This window comes from Polypterus senegalus, chromosome 3 (genome assembly GCF_016835505.1).
Source record: "Polypterus senegalus isolate Bchr_013 chromosome 3, ASM1683550v1, whole genome shotgun sequence".
Lineage (NCBI taxonomy): Eukaryota > Metazoa > Chordata > Cladistia > Polypteriformes > Polypteridae > Polypterus > Polypterus senegalus.
This window is the reverse complement of record NC_053156.1, coordinates 181,531,699-181,549,807: the sequence shown is the minus strand read 5'-3', so window position 1 is coordinate 181,549,807 and position 18,109 is coordinate 181,531,699. Positions and strand designations below refer to the sequence as shown.

General features: G+C 38.6%; 1 protein-coding gene across 2 annotated transcripts in view; it reads left to right on the top strand.

The window, feature by feature from the left end:
* The window catches only part of LOC120525727 (WD repeat-containing protein 26), a 199,686-nt gene that overhangs the window by 167,357 nt on the left and 14,220 nt on the right, over positions 1-18,109 (top strand). For both annotated transcript variants that reach the window (XM_039748275.1, XM_039748274.1), the window contains exon 12: positions 14,356-14,485. In XM_039748275.1, the coding sequence (XP_039604209.1) occupies positions 14,356-14,485 (130 nt within the window). The remainder of the gene's footprint in view (positions 1-14,355; positions 14,486-18,109) is intronic.

Genomic DNA, 18,109 nt, shown 5'->3' with positions numbered 1-18,109 from the left:
ACGCACTTACGTAGGCGTGATGATGTCACGAAACTCCGCCCCACGCCATCTCAACTCAAGACTCCATTACATTATATGGGGAAAAATAGCTTCCAGTTATGACCCTTACGCGTAGAATTTGAAATGAAACCTGCCCAACTTTTGTAAGTAAGCTGTAAGGAATAAGCCTGCCAAATTTCAGCCTTCTACCTACGGGAAGTTGGAGAATTAGTGATGAGTGAGTGAGTGAGTGAGGCCTTTTATTAGTATAGTATAGATCTATACTAATAAAAGGCAAAGCCCTCACTCACTGACTCACTCACTCACTCACTCACTGACTCATCACTAATTCTCCAACTTTCCGTGTAGGTAGATGGCTGAAATTTGGCAGGTTCATTCCTTACAGCTTACTTACAAAAGTTGGGCAGGTTTCATTTCGAAATTCTACCTAATGGTCATAACTGGAAGGTATTTTCTCCATTAACTGTAATGGAGTTGAGCTGGAAAGACGTGGGGGGGCGGAGTTTCGTGTGACATCATCACGCCTACCAAGTAATCACGTGAACTGACTGTCAGCGCAGTGCGTGAAAATCAGGAAAACCTCCAAAAGCTTAAGAAAACATGCATTATATAATTGAGAAGGCAGCTTAAAAACAATAAGAAGCGAGCGAGTGACATATACTACCATATTCATGAGTGTTGCTGCCTCGGAAAGAAAGCACGGTGTAAACCTAAACTTTAAATTAAGTTCATAGACAGGCTACGCTGGCGTTTCACATGCCCACAGGTAATGCGGGATACAAGTTTAATGAGAGGACGAGGATATAAGCGAGAGTTTTGATCACTTTGTAACTAAGTTAAAATTGTAGGTGAAGGGGTGTGCTTATGCAAATTCGAGACTGTGTTTGTGGGGATTGACAGTTAAAGGCGGTGGGGAGTCACGTCATCATCTCCCTCCCATTCATCTAATTTCGGTCTGAGCTGAGCTCCGCGGCTAATGCCGTCTTTCAAGCAACTTCTCAGACTGCCACCAAATACTCACAGAAAAATCCACAAGTTAATACACACGCTATCTCTAGAGTTTCTCCACACTGAATCCTCCAGGCACTACTTACAAAAGGTCACATTGACAATCGTGTTACGTTATTTTTAAAATCTTTCCTTTTCTTAGCACAAGCACAGCCGAGAAGCTTCGATGTATGTGCTCCATAACGCGTTAAAAATAATGCATTTAATCACACTTTGCATTACAAGCAAAGGGGAGCTTTTGTCAATGCATGATTTCTTGGTACACCGATTACATTGATCAGCATCCCGATTCATTTTACCCTCGCACCACCTTAGTTTGAGAAGAAGTCTGAAAAAATATGAGGTTAACACAGAAAAACAGATCACCAATTCAAGCTTTATGAATAATCGATTCGCCATCAATAATTGTTTTGGTAAAGCCATCCTCCTTCCATTTTATAATTTTTCCGCCACTAGCCATGATTAAATGAACGGTAAAAAACTAAGAGCAAAGTGAGGGTGACTTATTTAGGCAGGCATATATATGACAGCAACACTCATGACAATGTCAATCATGTTACGTTATTATTAAAATGTTTCCTTTTCTTTTCATTACTTCTTTAACACACTACTTCTCCGCAAGCAGGCGCGGGATTTTGCTATATATATAATATATGAATGACCTCCAAAGAGCGCTGAGACTTTTGATATCATGAACATGTCTGCAAAAACTGGGGACTCCTGCCCTGCAAAAGTCGAGCAGCCAGCGCGCGTGCCTTAAGTCAAAGTGAGCACTTTTAATTTTTTTCATCCTCCCCCTGCGCTATAGCCCAGACAAGTGCAAACACGGGACCCCTTTTCTACACCACGGAAAAATAATATTAAGGCGATTCACACTTTCTTTTGCATGTATACGATTATGAGGTCATCACCTCGGATTAGAGGACTGACACTGCCATCACAGCTGATTATTGGCGGGACGTCTCACCAGTCTACACAAGACCCACCGCGACTGTCCCCAAAAGGCGATCATAACGTCAGCGAACACATCTCTCCATACTATATAAAAGAAAAAGGCAACTTTCCTTTCTTTACACCTTTTATCCCAAACCAAAGCCTTTCTCTCTTAACAGTGCAGAGGACACAAAACTAATTTTCTTTAAATGCCGGTAAGGCACATTACCAGAGGCACAAATTTGAACGCTCACATAGAAAATGTAATTTCTATACCACAGCCGTCGTGTAGCACCTTTCAAAAAGGATCTACTACCGAAAGATGATCCATATATATTTTAGCTGCTGTTAGTTACTTACCTGTTGTGTTACACAGTCTTTAAAATGTAGTTTACCCGCAACCACTCCAGTAGTGCTCAATGTACCTGTACTTCTTAAAATGTTAATGTTTTACTGTTTAATAACTTATAGACTATATTTTATTATTTTTCCCTTGCACTCAGTGACCAAAGCTATACACACACATATAGACACATACAAACATACACACATAGTATATATATGTGTATATATATGTATATATATATATATATATATATATATATATATATATATATATACACACACACATATAATTGGTGTGTGTGTGTGTATATATGATGTAGATAAGTATGTATATATATATATATGTGTATATGTAGATATGTATATATAGATATGTAGATATGAAGATATGTATGTGTATATATATGTGTATGTATGTATGTATGTGTGTGTGTGTGTGTGTGTGTATATATATATATATATATATATATATATATATATATATATATATGACAGCAGCAATCCAAGCTTTGAGAAAACAGTAAAAGTAGGTGTCAGGCGCGTGGTACATTTTCTGATGCAGCTACGAAAACAACTTTTGTGACGCTGCCGCCAAATACACAAAACAATTACTTTGACAATCATGTTACATTATTTTTAAAATGTTTCCTTTTCTTTTCATAACTTCTTAAACACGACATCGCCATGCGGGTATTGGTATATATATATATATATATATATATATATATATATATATATATATCACAGCAACACTCATAACAGTGACAAAACAATTACATTGACAATCATGTTACGTTATTTTCAAAATGTTTCCTTTTCTTTCTCTTTCCTTCTTTAACACACTACTTCTCCGCTGCCAAGCGCGGGTATTCTGCTAGTATATAATAAAAGGCAAAGCCCTCACTGACTGACTCATCACTAATTCTCCAACTTCCCATGTAGGTAGAAAGCTGAAATTTGGCAGGCTTATTCCTTACAGCTTACTTACAAAAGTCAAGCAGGTTTCATTTCGAAATTCTACACGTAACGGTCATAACGATCAACAATGTCCACCATATTGAACTTTCTTATTCATGGCCCCATCTTTACAAAATTTGGTAGGCGGCTTCCCTGCGCTAACCGAAACCAATGTACTTACTTATTTCGATGGTATGACGGCACTGTTGGCTGCCATATTGAACTTTCCAAAGTCGCCAATTTTCAAACTTCCCGTGTAGGTAGAAGGCTGACCCCATCTTCACGAAATTTCGTAGGTCGGCTTCCCTGCGCTAACCAAAACCAATTTACGTACTTATTTCGGTGGTATGACGCCACTGTTGGCCACCATATTGAATTTTCCAAACGTCACTAATTCTCCTACTTCCCGTGTAGGTAGAAGGCTGAAATTTGCCAGGCCCATTCCTTACAGCTTAGTTACAAAAGTTAAGCAGGTTTCATTTCGAAATTCTACGCGTAACGGTCATAACGATCAACAATGTCCGCCTTATTGAACTTTCTTATTCATGGCCCCATCTTCACGAAATTTGGTAGGTGGCTTCCCTGCGCTAACCGAAACCAATGTACATACTTATTTCGATGGTATGACGCCACTGTCAGCCGCCATATTGAACTTTCCAACGTCACTAATTCTCCAACTTCCCGTAGGTAGAAGGCTGAAATTTGGTACTTATTTCGGTGGTATTATGCCACTTTCGGCCGCCATATTGAACTTTTCAACAGTCTTTGTTACTTATGGGCCCATCTTCAAGAAATTTGGTACACGGGTTCCCAACGCTTCCCTGCGCTAACCGAAACCAATGTACATACTTATTTCGATGGTATGACGCCACTGTCAGCCGCCATATTGAACTTTCCAACGTCACTAATTCTCCAACTTCCCGTGTAGGTAGAAGGCTGAAATTTGGTACTTATTTCGGTGGTATTATGCCACTTTCGGCCGCCATATTGAACTTTTAATGGAAACCAATGTACGTACTTATTTCGGTGGTATGATGTCACTGTCGGCCGCCATATTGAACTTTTCAACAGTCTTTGTTACTTATGGGCCCATCTTCAAGAAATTTGGTACACGGGTTCCCAACGCTAACTAAATCCTACTTACGTACATATATACGTCCATAGCCTGCAGCTCGGTCACCGTGTGAGGCGCCGTTGGGTCTCCCATCCCAACGCCTCCCACGTTGTTGGCTGCCTCCCTATATAAGGCTGTCCGTCGCTCCAGTCTCTACATTCCCTTCCTTGCTTCGCCACGGGATTCACGTCTCCCTACTGATAACTACAGCCTTTTTGTTTAATCCACGGCTTCTCCGCTGTTTTATTGTTTGTTTATTACAATCGAGATGATCACCATCGATCTAAGAACTATCTCTTACCGAGTGGTTTCCATGCCCGGTGATGGCACCTACCTTTTCCATTCTCTTTGTTACATATTGCATGGCTATATCAGGCTCACTCTTGATATCCGGAGGAACATTGTGTCTTATGTATTGAATGACTGGGACAGGTTCAAGGTGTGGACTGATGACGGTACAGGAGATAATTATACTATACAGGAGCACTATAAGAGTGAAATGCTTAAGCCCTTCACCTATGGTTCTGAATGTGAGTTGATGGCTGCCGCTGAATTGTTCGGTTGTCGCTTTCAAGTGTACCGAAATGGCCAAATATTTTACACCTTTCGACAACCACCAATGCCTCTTAAACATCTTAGATTCACAGGTGACGATTTCAGTAGTGGACACTTTGATGTTTATGAATGTTTAAACTCTCAAAAGCTTGATGTGATTTTATCGCTGAAACCGGTTGTGTGCTTACAACGCTTGACAGATGTCAAATGTCACTTCAATACAACAAATCCTGCAAATACTGTCATAATTGAAACAAACCATGAAACTCAAACCGATTATGACAGCAGCAATCCAAGCTGTGAGATTTGAGACAAGATTACTGCTCACATGGCCAACTGTAAGTTGCATGCTCAAGAGTAAGCTCAGCGCACAGCTTGGTCATGTTACAACCGGAGGGCCGAACTGACAACATGGTATACAAAGAGATCCTTAACAAATAATTATTGGCATATTTTCCCTCAGTTTAAAAAGGTTTAATTTTCTTCTTAATAAAATTTTAATGCAGTACTGCAGCGAGCTGCGAAGCACGGTATTTTGCTAGTATATCATCCTCTTTAATAAAACCCTTGTGTGCGTCCAGTGTCTGTGTGTGTGTGCGTCTTCTGGTGAAGTGCGCATGTGTGGGCCACACCGCATATTGTACCGCGCTCGGCATGTGGACGCACACACACTGGAAGCTGGGCGCGCAGTGAATGGCCTAGCTGGCGCGCACGATGAGCAAATAAAGCACGCACACTGAAAGCTGGGCACACAGTGAACGGCCGCGCATGATAAGATATAACGGACACCATTGCTGGGGAGAGTGCTGATTGGGTAGTCGCGGCAGCGTACATAAAATCCGTTATTGGGGGACGCCACACAAAATAATCAGTTGCACGCCCCCACAGATTAAAATACTTGCTGGGGAACTGCACAGTACTTGCTAGGGAGATGCCACAGGCACGATTATAAGCACCACGCCACACATTACATCAGTTGCTGGGGACACTCTGCTGATTGCCCACTGTTGTGACAGAAAATTAACGTCATATTACGGACATCAAAGCCAGTATTACTGTCAGAGAAAATTACAGGCATTTTATGGAAATACAAACCAGTATTACTGCGAGATAAAATTAAAGACATATTAAAGGATGCATGTTACAAGCCAGTATTACTTTAGGAGAAAATATCATGGACGTATCTACTAACAACATGCCACCCAAAAAAAAGGACACGTCAAGTAGGACAAAAGACACAGACAATCCAATCCTATATAAGCAACATCTCCTGGAAGAACGGTCAGGTCAACAAGTAAACATCAACAAAAGAAACGCTGAAAGACAAAGAAAAATACGAGCAAAAAGATCGATTGAAGAAAAAGAAAATGACTGTCAGAAAAATGCTAAAAGAGAAAGACTCAGAAGAGCAAACCTTAGAAAAGGTTGGCATTTACTTGCCAGAACCAGTATTCAGTCATGGTCAGTTTTATGTTGCATAATCAAGAGTTAGAAGTTTTCCAGATGTTGTCAAGGTTGTAGAGATTCCTGAACAAGGCAATCTGTTGCCATACTCAGACAGAATATTTACAAGATATGTTGTCTATAATGAAATTGAACAGAAAAATTTCATGAGGTAACAAAATTGAAAATTTTACCTAAATATCTTCTTCAGATACCGTGTCTTACAGATTGTTACAAAGCTTTACACTAAGGCAATATTAATTATACTTACTGTATTGTCATGTACGTTTCTATTTTATTTTTATTATTTTACTTTAGGCTTCTTGAAAAGATATTTTTGACAAAAAAAAAATTAAGTCAAGAAACAGAATGAGGTCAAGGTCCTTGCTATTTAATATAGACTGTTCCTACTAATGTTTATGCACTACTGTTCAAGCGCCCGTTATTGTAACGGGCTTAATGTCTAGTGTGTGTGTGTGTGTGTGTGTGTGTGTATATATATATATATATATATATATATATATATATATATATATATATATATACATATACATACAGTGGTGTGAAAAACTATTTACCCCCTTCCTGATTTCTTATTCTTTTGCATGTTTGTCACACAAAATGTTTCTGATCATCAAACACATTTAACCATTAGTCAAATATAACACAAGTAAACACAAAATGCAGTTTTTAAATGATGGTTTTTATTATTTAGGGAGAAAAATCCAGATATATATATATATACTGCTCAAAAAAATTAAAGGAACACTTTGAAAACACATCAGATCTCAATGGGAAAAAGAAATCCTCCTGGATATCTATACTGATATAGACTGGGTAATGTGTTAGGAACGAAAGGATGCCACATCGTTTGATGGAAATGAAAATGATCAACCTACAGAGCCCTGAATTCAAAGACGCCCCAAAAATCAGAGTGAAAAAATTGTGGCAGGGCTAGTCCATTTTGCCAAAATTTAATTGCAGCAACTCAAAATTGTACGCAGCACTTTGTATGGCCCCTGTGTTCTTGTATACATGCCTGACAACATCGGTGCATGCTTCTAATGAGATGACAGATGGTGTTGTGGGGGATCTCCTCCCAGATCTGGACCAGGGCATCACTGAGCTCCTGGACAGTCTGAGGTGCAACCTGGTGGCATTGGATGGACCAAAACATAATGTCCCAGAGGTGTTCTATTGGATTTAGGTTTAGGAAAGTGTGGTGGCCAGTCAATGGTATCAATTCCTTCATCCTCCAGGAACTGTCTGCATACTCTCACCACATGAGGCCAGGAATTGTCGTGCACCAGGAGCAACTGTATATATATATAGATATATATACACACAGTGGGATGCAAAAGTTTGGGCAACCTTATTAATAGTCCTTATTTTCCTATATATATCGTTGGTTATTACGATAAAATATGTCAGTTAAATGTATCATATAGGAGACACAGTGATATTTGAGAAGTGAAATGAAGTTTATTGGATTTACAGAAAGTGTGCAATAATTTTTCAAACAAAATCAGGCAGGTGCATAAATTTGGGCACCGTTGCCATTTTATTGATTCCAAAACTTTTAGAACTAATTATAGGAACTCAAATTGGCTTTGTAAGCTCAGTGACCCCTGACCTACATACACAGATGAATCCTATAATGAGAAAGAGTATTTAAGGGGGTCAATAGTAAGTTTCGCTCCTCCCTTTAATTTTCTCTGAAGAGTAGCAAGATGGGGGTCACAAAACAACTCCCAAATGACTTGAAGACAAAGATTGTTCACCATCATGGTTTAAGGAAAGGATACAGAAAGCTGTCCCAGAGATTTAAGCTGTCTGTTTCCACAGTTAGGAACATATTAAGGAAATGGAAGACCACAGGCTCAGTTCAAGTTAAGGCTCGAAGTGGCAGACCAAGAAAGATTTTGGATAGTCTAAAGCGACAAATGGTGAGAACAGTTAGAGTCAACACACAGACCAGCACCAAAGACCTACAACATCATCTTGCAGCAGATGAAGTCACTGTGCATCGTTCAACCATTCGGCGCACTTTACACAAGGAGATGCTGTATGCGAGAGTGATGCAGAGGAAGCCTTTTCTCCGCCCACAGCACAAACCGAGCCGCTTGAGGTATGTTCAAGCACATTTGGACAAGCCAGCTTCATTTTGGAATAAGGTGCTGTGGACTGTTAAATTGAGTTATGTGGGCATAAAAAGGGGCGTTATGCATGGAGGAAAAAGAACACAGTATTCCAAGAAAAACACCTGCTACCTACAGTAAAATATGGTGGTGGTTCCATCATGCTGTGGGGCCAGTGCAGGAACTTGGAATCTTGTCAAAGTTGAGGGATGCATGGATTCCACTCAGTTTCAGCAGATTCTGGAGACCAATGTCCAGGAATCAGTGACAAAGCTGAAGTTGCACCGGGGCTGGATCTTTCAACAAGACAACGACCCGAAACACTGCTCAAAATCCACTAAGGCATTCAAGCAGAGGAACAAGTGCAACGTTCTGGAATGGCCATCTCAGTCCCCAGACCTGAATATAATTGAAAATCTGTGGTGTGAGTTAGAGAGCTGTCCATGCTCGGAAGCCATCAAACCTGAATGAACTAGAGATGTTTTGTAAAGAGGAATGGTCCAAAATACCTTCAACCACAATCCAAACTCTCATTGGAACCTACAGGAAGCGTTTAGAGGCTGTAATTTCTGCAAAAGGCGGATCTACTAAATATTGATTTCATTTCTTTTTTGTGTACCAAAATCAATACCAAATCATTTTTTCCAATAAGGAATAATGTAAATTGAATTAATCCATTCTAGATCACCAGAAAATCCACATTTTATAAGGTATTATATGCATTAGTGGAGTTTTACTAATAAACAGTACAAGTTCATAGACATAAATAAAAAATAAAAATTAGGTTAAATAAAATTAACTTTACCATTACTGAGAGGAGTTGATGGCCTAAAGCAGGGGTCCCAAACTCCCGTCCCATTCCCACCAGCCCGTATATGACGTCAACAGAATAATGCAATCTGGTCCATGAAAGATAGTTTTTTTTTTTTTTTTTCGCCTACTTCCTTTTTTTACTCGTTTAAGTCCAAACTAGTTTTAAAATAATAATTTTAATTTAAAAAAATATTTCAAATTAACAAATCTTTCAGTTTTGTCATTTGGTGTAAATGTGCATTGTTTGATAAAAAAGAAAGCAAGTTAATTTTTGGAATTTATTTGCTTGGTTGTCCTAAAAAAAAAAAGTCTCCAAATAAAAAAAGAAGGTGGATGCTGAACACAGACAATTTCAAGAACGATGAGAATTACAGTATTTTTTGTGGAATTCAGTGAAAATGCCACCAGTCTTATATTAAATGAAAAAGGTCACTGTTTTGAAGGAATATCTCAAACATCATTACTTGACTAAACACAGAGAACAGTATGATAAGTATAAGGGAGAAGAGAGGGAAAAACTAGCTATGCAGCTACACAAAGGCATGAAATTACTGCAAAGTTCTTTTTTGCAAAGAAGGATGCTTATGGTGCGGTTGAAGCAAGTTATAAGGTAAGTGAGTTAATCGCTAAGGCAGGAAAGCCATTGACCGAAGGGCAGTTTCTTAAGGACTGTATGTTGAAAGTCACTGAAATATTGTGTCCTAAAAAGGAGGGCTTGTTCAAAAATATCTCCTTAAAAGCAAACACTGTGACAGAGTGAATAGGCGAGTTATCAAATGACATTTATGATCAGTTACGTGAGAAAGCTAAAGTTGTTAAAAAAAAAAAAAAAAAATTAGAAGAGGAAAAAGCTGATCCAGCTGTAGTTTTACACTGCATTATTCATCAACAAGCACTGTGCAGCAAATGCTTAAAATTTGAACATGTCATGTCTGTTGTTCTGAAGTGTATTACATCAGATCAAGTAGTTTACAGCATCGCCAGTTCCGAGCTTTTTTTTTTTAAGAAGAAATTGAGTCAACTTATGGTGATGTACTTTGTGCTAGCTCAGCAGGGAAAATATCTTGAAGAGATTTTTTGTGTTGTGAACAGAGTTGAAAAAATTCACGGCAGATGGCAGAATGAATTCCTGAGTTGGAAGATCCACAATGGGTTATGGACCTTGCTTTCTTAGTGGGCATTACACAGGAGCTGAACATACTTAAGTTGAAGCTCCAGGGCCCTGATCAGCTCATCACAGCAGCTTATGAAAATGTGAAAGCCTTCACCACAAAATTTTAAATTATGGAAAGAACAACTTTCTGCCAAAATTCTCACTCATTTCCTATCATTTAGATCTCTTTTGGGTATGGCATAGCATTCAGAAGTGATACATATACATCTGCTTCTGAAAACCTACCTAGGAATTTAATCACCATTTTGCTGACTTTAGGTCACACCACAACACCTTGCAGCTGTTTGCAGACCCCTTTTCAGCATATATGATGAGTGTTCCAAATGGAACTTATCGACTTGCAGTGCAATAGTGTGCTAAACTTGAGGTTCAGAGAGGCACAGGGAAAAGCATGCTTGACTGGACAGTTTCTGAGAGAATTGCCTCCATCTTTTCCAGAGCTTTCCAAAGTGTTCAAGTCAGGTAATGTGCATTTTTGGAAGTACATCTGTGTGAGAAACTTTTCTCAACTATGAACGTTAATAAATGCAAGTACAGGTGTAGGTTTACAGATGCTAATCTTGAAGCTGTACTCGGCTGTACTCACTGTAAAACTCCATTAGGGCAAATATGGCAAGACTGTGTGAGCAGAAACGCTATTGGTTTTCTGGACAGAAATAGAATACAAGTTCATATGTATTCAGGTATTGCATTTGTTAGGTTAATGCAAAGTTTTGTTACTTTACTTTTAAATGTGCAATTCCTTTTTCACTTAATGTATTTAGAGTGCAATTTTCTTTTTGAAAAATATTAGTAATGGAAGTAAAAATAGATTTAAAGAATATTATATTATCTCCTGTTGTACTTGAACATTAATGTGGCCCCTGTATGACATGACAATACCAGCAGTGGCTTGAAGCCAATTTGAGTTTGAGACCACTGGCCTAAAGGGATGACAGTGAGGAAGTTGTTGTGGAGGAGAGATGTTATTGTACGGAAGGAGAGTCTCCTTCCATAAAAACGTTGGGCAGATGCTGTTCAGGGTGTCTTTCTTTTTTCTGTCTCTTTATCACAACTGAACTCTGCTTGAGACTTACCAAGTTTAATTTTCACTAGAAACCTATCCAGTGATGTTTGTTTTATTGCCTGTGTTTCAAGATGCCTCTGAAGTAGGAATTTGTTTGTTCATTCAACAAATTAACATTGTACTTTGTTAGAGCTTTATGGGTGATATATTTTTTTCAACACAGTTTTGTACTTTCACCCATTTTGCCCACATTTCCTTGATTAATGAACTGGGGACATACTCCCTTGCAGGTACCTGCTGCTCATATGAAGACAGTTTCTCAGCCACTATCTGTTGCTGCTCTCTCTGAAGCTCCTGTAACTCCACTGTGCTGAGTTCTTCTTTATACTCTTAAACTAGCTCCTCCACATCATCAGTATTGACCTCCAATGGACTACCCCAGAGTCACATTATCCTCCACAATGCCTGTAGGCCTAGGCTTAGTCTCAAAGCCTTCAAAGTCCTCTGAGTTGCAGCTTCTGGCCACAGTATCTTCCAGGCAGTGGTCATGTAAGAAGTATCCCCCCAGGCCTTATTAATAAGATTCACACATTGGAGGATATGAAAATGGTTCTTTATTATCTTAGTCATTGCTGTGTCTGAGTTCACTTTGAAGCACTTCCGTGTACAGGTTTTTTTTTTGAAATTAAGAGATGACCTGCTGGTCCATCGGGCTGGATCAGAATAGCTGTGTTAGGGGGCAAGAGCCCCTCAGTTATGAAATGTTAAATGCCTCCAACAAGTAGTTCTCCAAGCCTGGAGTGTGAGCAGCAGCATTGTCCAAAATAAGCAGTCTTCAGAGCCAAATCTTTCTTATATATATATATATATATATATATATATATATATATACACACACACACACACACACAAACCGGATTCCAAAAAAGTTGGGACACTAAACAAATTGTGAATAAAAACTGAATGCAATGATGTGGAGATGGCAAATGTCAATATTTTATTTGTAATAGAACGTAGATGACAGATCAAAGGTTTAATCCGAGTAAAAGTATCATTTCAAAGGAAAAATATGTTGATTCAAAATTTCACGGTGTCAACAAATCCCAAAAAAGTTGGGACAAGTAGCAATAAGAGGCTGGAAAAAGTAAATTTGAGCATAACAAAGAGCTGGAAGACCAATAAACACTAATTAGGTCAATTGGCAACATGATTGGGTATAAAAAGAGCTTCTCAGAGTGGCAGTGTCTCTCAGAAGCCAAGATGGGTAGAAGATCACCAATTCCCACAATGTTGCGCAGAAAGATAGTGGAGCAATATCAGAAAGGTGTTACCCAGCGAAAAATTGCAAAGACTTTGCATCTATCATCATCAACTGTGCATAACATCATCCGAAGATTCAGAGAATCTGGAACAATCTTTGTGCGTAAGGGTCAAGGCCGTAAAACCATACTGGATGCCCGTGATCTCCGGGCCCTTAAACGACACTGCACCACAAACAAGAATGCTACTGTAAAGGAAATCACAGAATGGGCTCAGGAATACTTCCAGAAACCATTGTCAGTGAACACAATCCACCGTGCCATCCGCCGTTGCCAGCTGAAACTCTACAGTGCAAAGAAGCCATTTCTAAGCAAGATCCACAAGCTCAGGCATTGTTACTGGGCCAGGGATCATTTAAAATGGAGTGTGGCAAAATGGAAGACTGTTCTGTGGTCAGACGAGTCACGATTCGAAGTTCTTTTTGGAAATCTGGGACGCCATGTCATCCGGACCAAAGAGGACAAGGACAACCCAAGTTGTTATCAACGCTCAGTTCAGAAGCCTGCATCTCTGATGGTATGGGGTTACATGAGTGCATGTGGCATGGGCAGCTTGCATGTCTGGAAAGGCACCATCAATGCAGAAAAATATATTCAGGTTCTAGAACAACATATGCTCCCATCCAGACGTCATCTCTTTCAGGGAAGACCCTGCATTTTTCAACAAGATAATGCCAGACCACATTCTGCATCAATCACAACATCATGGCTGCGTAGGAGAAGGATCCGGGTACTAAAATGGGCAGTCTGCAGTCCAGATCTTTCACCTATAGAGAACATTTGGTGCATCATAAAGAGGAAGGTGCGACAAAGAAGGCCCAAGACGATTGAACAGTTAGAGGCCTGTATTAGACAAGAATGGGAGAGCATTCCTATTTCTAAACTTGAGAAACTGGTCTCCTCGGTCCCCAGACGTCTGTTGAGTGTTGTAAGAAGAAGGGGAGATGCCACACAGTGGTGAAAATGGGCTTGTCCCAACTTTTTTGGGATTTGTTGACACCATGAAATTCTGAATCAACATATTTTTCCCTTAAAATGATACATTTTCTCAGTTTAAACTTTTGTTCCGTGATTTATGTTCTATTCTGAATAAAATATTAGAAGTTGGCACCTCCACATCATTGCATTCAGTTTTTATTCACGATTTGTATAGTGTCCCAACTTTTTTGGAATCCGGTTTGTGTATATATATTTAGTTTGGCTAAACATTTCGTTCATACACTCCATGAAGAAATGTCTGGTGACCCAAGCTTTACTATTAGTCCTCCACATCACAGGTTTTCATTGTGGCAAACTAACGGAGGCTTAATTTTTAAATCCCCACTTGCATTCCCTCACAAAAACAGAGTTTGCCTGTCCTCCTTTGTCTTGTGCCCTGCTAACGACTTCTCCTCTCAAATGATCTTGGACATGAAGCATGAGGAGTAAAATGTTACTGTCTTGTTTTCTGATTGTAATATTTATTAATACTGTGAAAAGTTTCTGCTTTTTCCTGTGTGTGATATATTAAACAGCTTGTGTTAAAACATATGTCCTTTTTTTCTTTTTAGGGAGTTCATTTATGGGACTTGCAAGATCGTGTTTTAGTAAGGAAATATCAAGGAGTTACACAAGGCTTTTATACCATCCATTCATGTTTTGGAGGCCATAATGAAGACTTCATAGCCAGCGGTAGTGAAGGTAACATTTTTTGTTTTTTTTTTTTCTTCTTTTTTTCAAATCTATTAGGAAGATATTACTGATACAATGAACATTTTTACAAGTGTTTTTACATTTCAGTTATTGTGCTCTTCATGTCTTGCAGCTCCCTGCTAAATGTTGAGATAATCCGTTTTTGTTTTTTATCCTTGACTTTATCCAAAATCTAGTTTTATGGAAAGCATTGCAATGGAAACAATTATTATGGATGTAAACAGAAATACATGACATTCATCTCTAAAATTATAAGCACACTTTATAAGTTAATAAGCTGTAAATACTGTAGGTAAACTAAGCTTGGTAAAGACTTAGTCTTAATAAAACATAGGGATTGTTAACAGAAAGTAGTGCTGGGCGGTATACCGGTTCATACCAAAAAACGTTTATTTTTGTTATGATATGGGTTTTTCTTATACCGTAACACCGGTTTAAATTGCTTAAACAACATTCGGAATGTGGCACAGCGGGAAACTGTTTAAGGGGGACCTTTTTCACTGCTATACCGCTAAACTCATGCCACAGAGGTATTGTGTGGGAGCTCATTTTCACAGCTACACCGCTAAACAAGCATACAACAGAGTACAGTACATGCATTAGTAGAGGTATTGCGCAGTGAAAACAGACAGAGAACATTCCAAAACTGAAGCTGTAGCAGAGGATTAAGTTGAACATGATGACACAAAAGAAGTTTTGATGGAAAAAGGAGTCACATCTGTTGTCTGGAGATACTTTGGATTTAAAAGGTCGGATGTGGACCATTATGTTCAAATGTGTGAATACTGTTTCTATACTACTAGATAATACTGCAAGCCAAGTTATATTTTTTTCAATACTGTGTAATGTACCTGGGTACTGTGTAATAGTGTGACAACATGTTGACTTTATTCTCGCCACTACCAGAATACCCGCGCTTCACAGCGGAGAAGTAGTGTGTTAAAGAAGTTATGAAAAAGAAAAGCAAACATTTTAAAAATAACGTAAGATGATTGTTAATGTAATTGTTTTGTCATTGATATGAGTGTTGTTGTCATATCTATCTATCTATATATATATATATATATATATATATATATATATATATATATATACACACACACAGTAATCCCTCCTCGATAGACGAAAATCCGTGAAGTAGAAACCATATGTTTGTGTAGTTATTTTTATATATTTTAAGCCCTTATAAACTCTCCCACACTGTTAACATTATTAGAGCCCTCTAGACATGAAATAACACCCTTTAGTCAAAAGTTTAAACTGTCCTCCATGACAAGACAGAGATGACATTTCTTTCTCACAATTAAAAGAAAGCAAACAGATCTTCTCTTCAGGAGCAGAGTATTTCAGAAGAGAGAGAGAGAGCTCGCAAAGAAAAGCAAACAATCAAAAAATCAATACTTGTGCTTTTAAGTTTGCCGTGGCATTTTTAGAGGAGCATTAGTATCTTCTAAGCAAACAGCCTCTGTGCAAACAGCCCCTCTACTCACATCTCCTCCGTCAGGCGCAGAGAACGTCAGAGAGAGAGATTAAAGCAACAATCAAAAAATCAATACGTGTGCTTTTGTGCTTTTAAATATGCCGAGCACCGCAATAAAGCGTCATTTTTTTAGAGGAGCGTCAGTATCTTTTAAGCAAACAGCACCTCTGCTCACAGCCCCTCCGTCAGGCGCAGAAAATGTCAGAGAGGGTGAGAGAGAGGCAGAGACAAGCAAACAATCAAGCTCCGCGGGATGCATATCTTATAGCATTGAGGAGTTTTAGTTAATATGTAATACATGCTCTGATTGGGTAGCTTCTAAGCCATCCGCCAATAGCGTCCCTTGTATGAAATCAACAGGGCAAACAAACTGAGGAAGCGTGTAGCATAAATTAAAACACCCACTGTCTGCAGAAATCTGCGAACCAGCGAAAAATCTGATATATATTTAGATGTGCTTACATTTAAAATCCGCGATAGAGTGAAACCGCGAAAGTCAAAGCGCGATATAGCGAGGGATTACTGTATATCTGTGTATGTATGTATGTATATATATATATATATATATATATATATATATATATATATATATATATATATATACTAATAAAAGGCAAAGCCCTCACTGACTCACTCACTCACTTATCACTAATTCTCCAAGTTCCTGTGTAGGTAGAAGGCTGAAATTTGGCAGGCTCATTCCTTACAGCTTACTTAGAAAAGTTAAGCAGGTTTCATTTCGAAATTCTACACGTAACGGTCATAACGGTCGACAACGTCCGCCATGTTGAACTTTCTTATTTATGGCCCCATCTTCACGAAATTTGGTAGGCGGCTTCCCTGCGCTAACCAAAACCGATGTGATACTTATTTGGTGGTATGGCGCCATTGCCGGCCGCCATATTGAATTTTCCAACGTCACCAATTTTCAAACTTCCCGTGTAGGTAGAAGGCTGACCCCATCTTCACGAAATTTGGTAGGTGGCTTCGCGCTTAGCCAAAACCGATGTATGCGTACTTATTTCGGTGGTATGACGCCATTGTCGGCCGCCATATTGAATTTTCCACACGTCACTAATTCTCCAACTTCCCGTGTAGGTAGAAGGCTAAAATTTGGCAGGCCCATTCCTTACAGCTTACTTACAAAAGTTAAGCAGGTTTCATTTAGAAATTCTACACGTAACGGTCATAACGGTCGACAACGTCCGCCATGTTGAACTTTCTTATTTATGGCCCCATCTTCACACACACAAACACACATATATACATACTGTATATACAAATATACATATCTACATATATACTGTATATACACATATATATACAAATCTACATATATATATATATATATATTAGGGGTGGGACTCGATTAAAAAAATTAATCCAATTAATTAGAGGCTGTGTAAGAATTAATCTTGATTAATCGTATGTAATCGCACACGTAAATTTGCCCCAAATCGCAAATGTTTTTTTAATTTAAAAGGGTTTTAGTGGGCGACAGAATCAAATAATAGACATGGACATGAATATTGTAAACTGAAGCTGTTTTAATTTCTGAAAAAAAGCTTTTAAACTGCATTTGAATTCAAAACAGAAACAAAAATATCATCCCTGGTTAAAATTGGGCAGACTTAAAAATAAAGTGGTAGTTTAAGTACATTTTCAGAATAGTATTGTCTTTAAATAATAATAACCAAAATTTCAACATAAAGTGCAGTTTTTTTCTTAAAAAATAAGTCAGAAACATAAAAGGTAATTTGACCAACTTAATCTTTAAACTCTGAGTAACATTAGCCAAAATTATTTTGTACATTAGGCTAAAACAGTGTGATCATTGAACATTTTGTAATTAGATGTAATTAGAATTACTAACGGTCACGGAAGTCCAATGATCCCCAGTAAGAGCCACAAAGTCCGCTTTCTGTAATGCATCTAATTTTGCTTGCTTTTCAGTGTGCACAAAACCATGCTTTTATCAAGGCTCGGGTAGTCGAAATGATCAGTCGTAGGAGCGCGCTTTATTCCGACTCTAACATTTTTGTAGCTGTGATGTGTGCATCAGTGTAATGGATGTACCAGGAAATCATGCATTGACAAAAGTTCCGTTTGCTTGGAATTGAAAGTGTGATTAA